General features: G+C 39.6%; 2 protein-coding genes across 2 annotated transcripts; both read right to left on the bottom strand.

Moving 5' to 3' along the window:
- Positions 1 to 473: 473 nt before the first annotated feature.
- LOC121877876 (pro-resilin-like) lies at positions 474 to 1,252 on the bottom strand. Its single transcript, XM_042383807.1, has 3 exons — positions 1,219 to 1,252; positions 945 to 1,031; positions 474 to 795 (listed from the first exon to the last, which is right to left on the bottom strand). The coding sequence occupies exons 1-3, from the start codon at positions 1,228 to 1,230 to the stop codon at positions 544 to 546; spliced, it is 351 nt and encodes a 116-aa protein (XP_042239741.1). The 5' UTR covers positions 1,231 to 1,252; the 3' UTR covers positions 474 to 543.
- Positions 1,253 to 7,084: 5,832 nt separating this feature from the next.
- On the bottom strand, positions 7,085 to 7,868 carry LOC121877843 (pro-resilin-like). The gene is made up of 3 exons (XM_042383735.1): positions 7,827 to 7,868; positions 7,558 to 7,644; positions 7,085 to 7,408 (listed from the first exon to the last, which is right to left on the bottom strand). The coding sequence occupies exons 1-3, from the start codon at positions 7,836 to 7,838 to the stop codon at positions 7,157 to 7,159; spliced, it is 351 nt and encodes a 116-aa protein (XP_042239669.1). The 5' UTR covers positions 7,839 to 7,868; the 3' UTR covers positions 7,085 to 7,156.
- Between the last annotated feature and the right edge of the window lie 4,334 nt (positions 7,869 to 12,202).

The following is a 12,202-nucleotide window of genomic DNA, read 5'->3' as shown; positions in this document are numbered from 1 at the left end:
CATTGTAACATTTGCTGGTCTCAGATATTGTTCTGCGTTTCCTTTTACAGATGAAATTATATATGAAAAGGACTTAACAACGCCAAATAAATATTACAGTAATATCTATTTTTGTACTAAAATAGTTTACCCACATTTTGACAGCCACCACATATACTGTAGTTTTTCTTCGGTTATGGAAGTGGTGGTCATGTAGGACAATTGGTCAGGATGGACGTGAAAAATAGGGTAACGTGAACACAAAACTGACGTCACCTCCATCATTTTCGGCTCGGAAAGTGTTGTATTACCATTCGATCTTCAACTTATCTTTTAGCATTGCAGTGATCTCCAGTATACTAAGATATGGCCCTAAATGTTGCAGATATATAGTTTGTCTCACCAAACAAAGTTTTTATATTGTTCATGAAACATTAAAAAAATATATAATTTCTTCCTCTTGTCTAAGGATTTGGAGAAAAAAAATCAATATATATATATATATGTTTTTTTTACATATATTAGTTGGTTATGTTACAATAAATATTATCACTTAAAGAATCCTTAAGCGTAGCGAGGAGCTGGGGTGTAGGAGGACTGGTATGTAGGGAACTGGGCCTCACCCTCGTAGGTCACCTCGGCCACGTAGCCGGAGTCGCCGTTGACAGTGTAGGTGACCCTTTGCAGGCGACCGTCGGGAAGCAACACGTAGTAGGAGCCCTGGGTGTTGCCGCCGTCACGGGACTCTTCGTGACCGAAGTCATTGCCGGAGGGGTCATCTTTCACTTGCCAGTTGAAGTTGTACTGAGCAGGAGTCTGCAACAACAATAATGAAAGGTGTATATTTACTGTCTCACTCGAGCCACCACGGCCAGGTTGATCTGTTTTACATGAAGCTTAATATTTGGTTGGTGTCATCCATAAGTGTTTAGAGGGTTGTGACACAGACAGGTGGCGCTACTCACGTCAGGACCTGTGGAGCTATAGTACTCATTTGGGCGATTTTGGGGGCGCGCCACTGTCATCGTTGCAGCACACAACACAAGCACAAACTGCGAACGTTTATAAGATTATTGTTTTCTTTTATTGATATTTCATGCAGGGGAAGTTCTGACATTTTAGGGTTGTATTCTATGATATATTTTGAATAGTTTAAGGCTTAAGTGTTAACTTTATATTCCACAGATAAACAAGGATTATATATTAATTAATGCCGGTGATTCATGACTGTCATGATACCTTAAGAGACATGTTTGTTGTTTTGTGAGGAAGAAGACCCAGAATGATGATCATCGAGGTGTAACACCGTCTTATATACTCCGGGCCTCAGTCAACACATGTGACGTAATAACCTTGACAGAGAAGAGTTACGTTTGATAGTGCCGAGACATTTCATGTAATGTAAATAATTGTTCTAAATTAGCGAGTGCAAAATTGTGCTTGTGATTTTGAATTCCACAGTTATTCAGCAATTTTTATATTAAGAAAAACTTGATGTGGACAGGAAAGCACAAGGCCGAAGTAGTTGAGGAGTCGATGAGAGAAAAAACAGCAGAGGGAAGGTGTTTATGGAGCAGAACAGTGAGACATTTAAGTGTAAACCATACACCTATCACGACTAAACATTATACATGATGAAATTATTCCAGTGATGTAACTCGTTCAACTAATTGTGAGTTTATTGATCTTGGAATACAGTATTTAATGTTTTCCAGGACGAGTATTTTTAAGGACACTTTTGCCTCGCTTACAGATGCTCACACCTCCTCATTAACCTTCAGGGTCAGTTTTTATGGTAACTTCTTCCCTTTATATACGTAAGTTCGTACATTCTACCAGAGGTGCAGCGGCCGAGTGAAGGCATTACTCGCTTCCCGTCCTTAGGGTTGCTTGTTGGCCCAAATGGTGCTCTCACAATACTTCCATCTGTAAAGGGATTTTATAATTAGGAAAATGAAGATAGTTGAGCTCATTGTCGGCCAAAATACCTCCTGTTCACCTCGCATACTGTACAGTGAACGATACCCACCGTTGGGCTTGTGAGACTATGCCATGTGTAAGATAATCTGAATTATTCTGACATCAAGTAAAACGTGTCATGGTATTGTGATCCTTCGGCCACCAAGTCTTAGGTAACGTACGAGGAATTAGTTTAATGAATAATACCCACTACGCTCCTAGAGAATGGAAAAAAAATATGTTTATTAGATATTGTTCTGAACGAATCAATTATATTCGAAGATAAAGAGTTGAAAACATTCAAGATTGATGAGTTAAGTTGACACATAACAGGCTAATACCCGTACGTCTAGGATGAAAGAGCTTAGTAGAGGACGATGAGGCAGAAACACCTGTGACTGAAACGTCCTGACATGGTAATTACATAATGAGACTCTACATAATAACGGTTTACATCTGAAAGTGTTCTGAAGGTCAGAGATTAACTGGAAAGGTCAGAGGTCATGGGCTGATAGTTCTCGTATTAAAGATACCTTAAGACTGGATGGTTGCATCCCGTATTACCTTTACTCATAATGTTCACTTTTACACCTCTCTGTGCAGAGTGCAGGTATGTGGGCGCCCAACCTGGGGTACATACTCGACCCGGGGTACACGTACTTTTGTCGAACTTTTGACCAATTTCTGAAACCTCCGCGGCTGCGTATGTTTAATGCGCATGTTCGCCACACCGAGGTGAGGCTGGGTGAATGGGCTCCTAGAGAAACACCAGTAACTCCGGTGTCCCGCTCACTTGGACCTTTATTGTTTATTATATACATAAACGACATAGATATCGGCATAGACAGCAACATAAGTAAATTTGCTGAGAGCACTAAAATAGGACGTGTTATCAAATCTGACGAGGACTCGACAAAACTACAGGAAGATCTAAACAAATTTTTCGAATGGTCTGAAAAATGGCAGATGAAATTCAACGGAGACAAATGTAAAGTACTCAGTATAGGAGACGTAAACAGAGAAACCAGATAACAGATGAACAACGATGCCATAGAGAAATCCGACTGCGAGAGTGATTTAGGAGTAATGATAAGTAGGAACCTTAAGCCAAGTAAACAATGTGTTTTTGCTCGTAACAAGGCTAATAAAGTACTTGGGTTCATACAAAGGAGTGTTAGTTACAAGACTAGCGAGGTCATCCTAAAACTGTATCTTGCTCTTGTGAGACCACACCTGGATTACGCAGTTCAGTTCTGGTCACCGTATTACAGAATGGATATAGAAACCTTGGAAAGAATTCAGAGGAGAATGACAAGACTAATCCCGGGCATTAGGAACCTTGAGTATAGAGACAGGTTAAAGCATCTTAATTTGCACTCCCTTGAGAGACGTAGAGCGAGGGGCGACCTGATAGAGGTGTATAAGTGGAAGGCAGGGCTAAACAAAGGGGACATTACAAAGGTACTCAAATTATCCAACCAGGAGCGAACTCGTAACAATGGTTTTAAATTAGACAAATTTAGATTTAGGCGTGAAATAGGTAAACACTGGTTTGGGAACAGAGTAGTGGATGAATGGAACAAGTTACCAAATATCATCATTAACTCGAATACGCTGAATTGCTTCAAACATAGGTTGGATGCTCATATGAGCAATAGGGGTTGGGTGTAAACGGGACTGCCCAGTATGGGCCAATAGGCCCGCTGCAGTTTCCTCCATTCTTATGTTCTTATGTTCTTATGTGAAGTGCAGGCGGTTACCCGCCCCACTTGGGGTACATTACCGACCCGTGTTACACGTACATATGTTCACTACATAATGTACTGATGTCTCCTGAATACATTGCTGTGTGTCTTCCTGTTAGTTGTTACTATATGTTATTTTATCGCGAAGGTGGAGTTGATGTAGCGTTTTCCTCCTGTCATAGGAGCCGCTTGCTCGAACCCAGGTCACTGCAATGCACCCAACTGAACAATTTGGGGTGTAAAGGCCGGTGAGTGCACTGTGGCCATACTGCCTTTTGTTTACCGAAGGTTTAGTATACTCTACAGTGTGGTGCTTATTCTGAACCTATCGGGTAATCATCCCTAAGAGACGCATTTATCGTTTATTGCTGATATGACAAATTTTGATATTTTGGGAACATAACTCACTGTTAAGGACTTCTTTCCGTCGACATACCTATAAAAATACTGTTAACATCTAGTGTTCTGTACATGCAGAGAAACACTATCAAATTCTCCTTTAAACTTTTGAACATACTCTTAACGCAGCTCATACACCAATAGACACATAATTAACTTGTCCGGTTAACTCCTATACAAACTTTGAACGTGTAATGATTGATTATCAGACCACAGCTTACAGCCCAGAGAATTACAACACATATAACAGTGAGTGCTACAGGCCTTGTGGTACCCTCACATTCCAGGTTGACACACCCTGGGTCACGACCCAAGGGACCTGACCCCGGCCTAAGTACTTGAGTAATCCTATGATATAACCGTGTTAAGGAAACCACACCAAACCAAGACACACCCGGGCATGACCACGCACCTGGGCAAACACAGCTGTCCAGATCTAACCAGTTTAGTGTTAATTGGCAATGGTCAAACGCCCACTGTTTCTCCCCCATATAAAGGCCCTGCAGTCCCGTCCAGGGGGTCACATTCTTCAGATTATTCTGGTTACTCTCATTATTCTCATCCGATTCATCTCTCTCCCGTTCGGGTCGTCATTCTGTTAACTCACTCAGAGTCACGCTCGCTAGTCTTATATACTCGGGGCCTCAGTCAACACCTGCGCTTATGCGCTCTTGGTTTTGAATTCTTCTGTAATTCAGCTATTTTTACATTAAACAAAGCTGTGTTGATTTTGTCTGGTCAGCACAAGGCCGAAGAAAATGAAGAGACGATGAGAGAGAAAAACAAAACAGAGGGAAGGTGTTTATCGAGCAAAGCAGTGAGACACTGAACCATACACCAATCATGGATTGCATTTATACATGACGAGATTCTTCTAGTGATGTAACTAGTTCAACTAATTGTGGGTTTATTGATCACTGAATAATTATTTTTCGTAGGATGTGGGTTTTAAGGACACTTCTGCCTAACTTGCCGATCCTCACAACCTTCAGAGTCAGTTTTTATGGAAACGTCTTCCCTTTGTGTACTCAAGTTCGTGTATTCTATCAGAGGTGCAGCGGCCGAGTGAATACAACTGGGTTCCCGTTCGAAGAAGTACTTATTCGCCCAGAAGTTGTTCGTACAGTCCTTCCAGAAGTGAAAGGACTTTTTTCGATTGTAAAGTGTAGATAATCGAGCTCATTGTCGGCCGCAATTTCTCTTCGCTAACCAAAATACTCGTATATAGTGAACGATATCCACAGCTGGGCTTCATAAACTAATTTTACCTCAATACACCATGTGTAGGATAATTCGAATGGTTTTGATCTCAAGTAAAACTTGTCATGTTATCGCTTTCTTTCGACCATCGAGTACTTAGATAACATCAGGAGAATTAGTTATAATAATAGCCACTAGAGTAGCTCATCAACCAACCAACGTCGCATATAACAGAAGTGCTGTCATAAGCCCACGGTTTTTCGTGAGTCGAGTCCATATAAGCCTTGTCCAGCTGCTGTTCAAGCACTCATTCCCTCTTCAACAGCCAGTGTTTGAAAAGTTCGTCTTCCTCAGCGCAAGTTTCAGCCTCGTATCTGCTACCTTACGGCTATGTGATCATTGTGTATTTCACCACTATTATCAAAGTGATCTTTTCAGCCTCGCGTGCTACTTGTGAGCTCATAATGTGACTTACATGATTTTGCCAGTGAACCTTTATCATTAGGCTTTATTTATTAGTGATATAAGGTCCGAGATCCTTACTTACGTACTTTTTTGAGCGCCATTATACAGGACCACCAGAGTGCTCGTATTCTTGTATCTGTTTTGCCATTTACTACTTTAAAATCTTGTGTGTTCGGTTTTACCTGGCATAGGACCGGCGTCTTGTCATTACCTAGCCAATCCAGGTGTTGTAATTTGATATTTATTAGTATTAAGATTTATTATAAGCATGTTAACTACCCTCCTCGTATCTGATATCTAAAATTTACTGACTATTTCCTTTTCCGATACTTAAATTCTCTGGGAACCCACTGCAACTTATTCGCGAGGGGAATTTCTAGTTAACATCTGACATACATTATTTCACTAAATATTTTTTGGACGTTCTGAGTAAACCTGAAACTGTTGACAGAAGTTTCTAATACGTGATACTATGTTTATGTAAATAGGGTGCAAAGATGGAGTGAATACATCACTGGTTCACCCAACTAAGTAATTTGAAAAGTAAAGGAGGGAAAGTATAATGTAGCAATGCTGCCTGTAGTACACCGAAGGCATGGTATACAGTGTGTGTTCACACTGTCCTTAACGGGCAATTATTTCAAAGAGACTCGTTTATCATTCAATATTGATATGGAGCAAAATTGTTTTGGTTACATAACACCATAATAGGTCCCCATAAAGTACTGTTAACACCTCATGTACATTATGTTGTTACACCCCAACCGTGTCTTCCTTGTTCATGTGCCAAATTCGCAAGGCCCTATCAGTTCCGTGGCCACACGAGTAGTGCGACAGCGCCACATGAGCAAGGGAAACACGGTAGGGGTGTAATAACACACCTGGATGCTTCTGTATATAAAAGGAAAGACTATTAATTTCTTTAAACTCATTGTCACAGTATTACGTCTCATACATTGATAGACACAAAATCAACGTGTCCTGTTATCTCCTATGCAATTATTATTGTCTCTTATACAGTAGACTTACTAGAAATGTTTCTTTTCTACACACTAACACTATTAACGCTATACCTGTATGTACTCCCACACAAACAACATTAACGTCTCCTGTACAAAATTAGACACAAAAATAATGTCGTATTAATATTCGATCTTCAAGTGATCCCTTAACACTCCAGTGATCTCTAGTATACTTTTATGTGGCTCTATATGTTGTAGATCTAAAGTTTCTTTTATATATTACGGTTAATGTTTTAGGAGGAGAAATATACTGTGCAAGACAACATTAACAAGATGCCATGTTTTCTCCTGTCTCAGGGTTTAGGAAAAAGGAAATATCTTTGCAGAAATTTATTTTACAAATAATAATTGATTATGTTATAATAAATATTATGAATTCATCAATTCTTAGCCGTAGGCAGGAGTTGGGGTGTAGGACGACTGGTATGTAGGGAACTGGGCCTCACCCTCGTAGATGACCTCGGCCACGTAACCGGAGTCTCCATTAACAGTGTAGGTGACTCTTTGTAGACGACCGTCGGGAAGTAACACGTAGTAGGAGCCCTGGGTGTTGTCGCCGTCACGGGACTCTTCGTGGCCGAAATCATTGCCGGAGGGGTCATCCTTTACTTGCCAGTTGAAGTTGTACTGAGCAGGAGTCTGCAACAATAATAATAAAATGTGGACATTTGCTGTCTCACTAAAGTCACCATGGTCAGGTTGACCAGTTATACACATGTTAATATTATACTGGTGTCAGCCACTATAGTTTGTTGGGAGTGTTGACACAGACAGGTGGCACTACTCACGTCAGAACCTGGGGAGCCATAGTACTGTCTGGGGTGATTCTGGGGGCGCGCCACTGCCATCCTCACAACACACAACACGAGCACGAACTGTGAAAGTTTTTATCATTATTATTTTCTATTACTGAGAGTTCATGATAGGGCGGTCTGAAAATTTTATGGTTGTATGATATATTTTCTATAGTTTATAACTGAAATAAAAGCTATATTTTCCAAAAATAAACAAGGATTATATAAACATTCATGGCGCTGCTTAATGACTGCCATGATACCTTAAGAGACATGTTTGTTGTTTTGTGAGGAAGAAGACTCAGACTGATGATCATTGTGGTGTAGTACCATCTTATATACTCGGGGCCTCAGTCAACACCTGTGACGTAATAACCTTGACAAAGAAGAGTTACGCTTGATATTCTCTTATACAGATATTGTTCTAAGTTTACGATTGCAGAATATTCGCATGCGGTTATAACTCTATTGTGATTCAGCTGTTTTTGCATTACACAGATATGTGTTTATGTTCACCAGCCAGAACAAGGTCATGAAGTTGAGGAGGTTATCGGCGTGAGAGGCAGAGAGAAACTGTGAGACACTTACAGTAAGTGTTAATCATACGCCAATCATAGACTAAAATTATACACGGATGAAATTCTGCTACAGACGTAACGCAACCATTTGTGTGTTTATTGATCATGGAATATTTCATCTTTTCGAGGAGAATTATTTTTAAGGGAGCTTCTGCCTCACTTACAGATGCTCACACCTCATTAACCTTCAGATTCAGTTTTTATGGTAACTTCTTCCCTTTAGATTCGTAAGTTTTTACAGTCTACCAGAGGTGCGGCGGCCGAGTAAATACATTACTGGCTTCTCGTCCTAAGGGTTGCCTGTTTGCGCAAGAGGTACTCACAATTCTTTTAGCTGCAAAGGGGATTTTATAGTTAGAAAAGTGAAGATAGTCGAGCTCATTGTCGGCTTATTGTTATGATTGAAACAAGTATTTAGTTTACACACTTTCTAAACTCACCAACATGCTCCCGGCCTATAGTGTCAGGTTTGCTCTTACTGCTTTAATTGGATCGATGGGTATAATATATATTAGTATATTTTCCTTTATTTATACTTGTTAAACTATTTTATTGAAGAATTGTGTTCATTTGGTGTTTGATCTATAAAGGTGAACAATTTGGTCAGCTCTGAGGTGTATTGAACAGGTGTAAACGTTACAGATTTGTAATGGAATTTTATTCTTGTCTTTTTGGGAGAGCAAAGAAAGAAAGTGTTTCATATCATATTTATTCTATGAAGAAGTTAATAGATTATCCTTTATCATCCATCTTGGTGTTCCCCGAGCCTGGTTTATAAGTTGTGTAGGAGAGCTGGGGTGTAGGAGGGCTGGGCTGCAGGGTACTGGGCCTCACCCTCGTAGGTCACCTCGGCCACGTAGCCGGAGTCGCCGTTGACAGTGTAAGCCACCTTCTGAAGACGACCGTCGGGAAGCAGCACGTAGTACAAACCTACAGTACGCTTGGGTTTCTATTATGTTCTTCACTTGCCTGCTTAAGCAGTACAGAGCAGGAGCTGTAAAACATATATACTCACTGCGCTTCACTGGAGCCATGTTTGTTTATCAGTTGGGTAATTTTTGACAACAACGTATGGAGGGCATTCTTGTCCCCTTACACTTCCTCCAAAGAGATCACACAGTGCTAGTTTTAAGGCAGCAGTAAGTCTTTCATAGTCAAGGCAAGAAATTCACTATTTACGATCTTGATCTATTCGGGGTCTAACTGTCTGGTGAACTAACTTCTCTAATTACTCCCGTAGCTTTGGGTCTACTGTGTCTAACTTGGTATTTCATGGGACCTAACTTGACAGTTAGGGGACTGAAGACGGTAGACCGCGTTCACGCTGCCTCCTTGTTTGTCGAATAAATGATTCATCTACAGTGTTCTGTGTCACCACTGCCTCTAACAGTCTGTCAGGCCCATTGGGTTCACTTTCACCTTCAGGCCATTCCAACAGCGAAAATCTTTAAGTACCGTTCTAAAGTCTTAGTTTCTATATTGCACTAATAGAAAGTAAGATAGCGAGCGAGGAAGAAGAGTTGGTGTGATGACCAGGGACGATGTGAACAAAGTATATGCACTTCACCTCAGCCTACAGGCAGTGACACTGTAGCCCTGACACACATGATCCAGTCTCATGCCAATAGTGTATTTTCATGCAGACTTACTTGGAAGTTTAAAACAATGATTATCGAGTAAATGACCGCAAGAAGACTGTTTTTGTAAGAACTTAGAGTAAATTATAATGACGCATCAAATTTTTGTCGGCAACAATTGCTTTGAAAGTTTACAACATCATTCATTTATGATGATGAGAAAGGGATTTTATATTTAACCCTTTCACCACGGGGACGTCACTTTAGTATTTCATTTGGCTAACGTTCGACGATTTTATTCAGCACAGAGGGGACACAAGTGGCTAGAGCAGGGAGTGAATGACTGGTAATAGAGATTTTATTGAAATATTACCGAGTGATTTCCAGACAACATTGCTGGTGAGGTCTGTAACACCCAACATATCGATCTTCAAATAATTGATGATGACGTGTGTGTGAAAAATATAATCAACTGAACAATATTCGGATGCTGCCAGAGGTGTACATTGCAGAGCTAAGAAAATATAAAACAATTATCAGAAAATGAAGAAGAGAAATTGCTTTATTTTCCATGTTATTTGCAACTCCAGGATCATAATTATCAAAACTGTTGCTATTATTGCTATAACTATTTATCATTATTATTATTATTATTATTATTATTATTATTATTATTATTATTATTGTTATTATTATTATTATTATTATTATTATTATTATTATTATTATTATTATTATTATTATTATTATTATTGTTATTGCACCTGGGTCTGCCATTAGACAGCACATTATGCTTCCAATATCTTCCAGGCGTAGTACCTCCCTATCTGATAGCTGCCCATTACCTGTGTAGCTCATCACATTACCGTATATGTAAATGAAGTTTTATAGAAAACGTAACGTAAGGTAACGTACCGTAACCTAATCATACTTAACCCAACACAAAAATTTTTACCAAAGAGGAATTTATTTCCATTAAGTTATAGCAATAAAACTAACACGTTATCCCTATTTAAAGTTTAAACAGAGATTATACCCATTTAGCACATACAGCCACACCTAGCTCTCTTGAATAAAGTTTTACGTGCTGCTCTCACTCATCTTGTCCTTGTAGTGATGATTTTATCGCAGAATTACCTGGTGGCGTTGCAACATGTCCCTAGAGCCATGACCACCACCCACAATATGTTGTTTTCTACGTGGTGTGAACTATCACGGGAGACTGTTACGGGTTTTGAAACTGTACATTAATTATTTTTATGTGTATGATGGTGGTATTATTATATTTGTTGTTGTTATTATTATTATTATTATTATTATTATTATTATTATTATTATGACCGCTATATATCGATTCACAATGACGAGATCGCATGAGAAAGATTATCAATATCTGTGTCATCCTCCCTCTCTCTTTCTCGCTTCTTTTACTGCATCTACATACCTGAAGAGGTTACATAACACATGGCAGAGTGCTCGTGTGATCTGTCTATCTCTGACCATTGTGGCGCCTGGCTTTCCTTATTGTGTATTGACAGTTCAACAGGGTAGACTGTCGACACTATCATGTTCCTTTCATTATGGTATATGATGACATTCATACTGTGTGTGCGTGTGTGTCTGCGCATGCGTGCGTGCATCCGTCCTTGCATGGACAAAATATATTCTGTGTTACAACACACAGTGTGTCTTAATTAAAGCTTAAATGACGATTATCATTAACATTGTAATGTAAGTAAAATGGTATTTTAACACTTTTACTTATGCCAAAGCACACACACACACACACACACACACGCCATTAAGTTTGTCGGTGTCAGTATAGTAAATAAGAAACTGAACTGGGAAGCACATATCAATACAACCGCCAAATCTTCCCGTTATCGTTTCCATATTCTCCGTCGTCCCCTTGAGAGCTCCTACGTCTGAGAGTGGAAAAGAGGCAGTCAGTATACTGACCTTCTTAAATCTCTCTGATCATCACCATGACCTTATCAGTCAGTTTAGGACAAAACTACTACAACATCCTCCCCAACGCCATCTACTAACATCTGAGATCTGTTCGTGAACTGTGCAGCCCACATCCAGCCCACGCTACCCGCCACAAGAACAGCCCCATTTCAACCGCTATAAAATCCTCAACAACTGTTAGATAATGTGTGTGTTCACTCTTTGCCAGTCTCCTTTTTGTACTGTAGTTGTGAGGAAATTCCTTGTTAAGCGACCGTCTCCCCCATGTTATTATGTAATATATGCCACTTATGTCTTTGTATATTTTCAGCTTATGGCTGCTGTATTTATTATTAAACCGTTAATTATTATTATTATTATTATTATTATTAGTATTACAAAACAAATACATTGATAAACAAATACAAATAATTTATACACATAGACCAGCTACAAAGAAAGTATTATAAGACAATAAGACCTACTTTTTCTCGCGCCGTCACCAACATGAGTCTTCTTCTTCCAATGTCAAGG

This window comes from Homarus americanus, unplaced genomic scaffold (assembly GCF_018991925.1).
Source record: "Homarus americanus isolate GMGI-L3 unplaced genomic scaffold, GMGI_Hamer_2.0 scaffold24523, whole genome shotgun sequence".
Lineage (NCBI taxonomy): Eukaryota > Metazoa > Arthropoda > Malacostraca > Decapoda > Nephropidae > Homarus > Homarus americanus.
The sequence above is the reverse complement of the archived record's forward strand: the minus strand, read 5'-3'. Positions and strand labels throughout refer to the sequence as shown.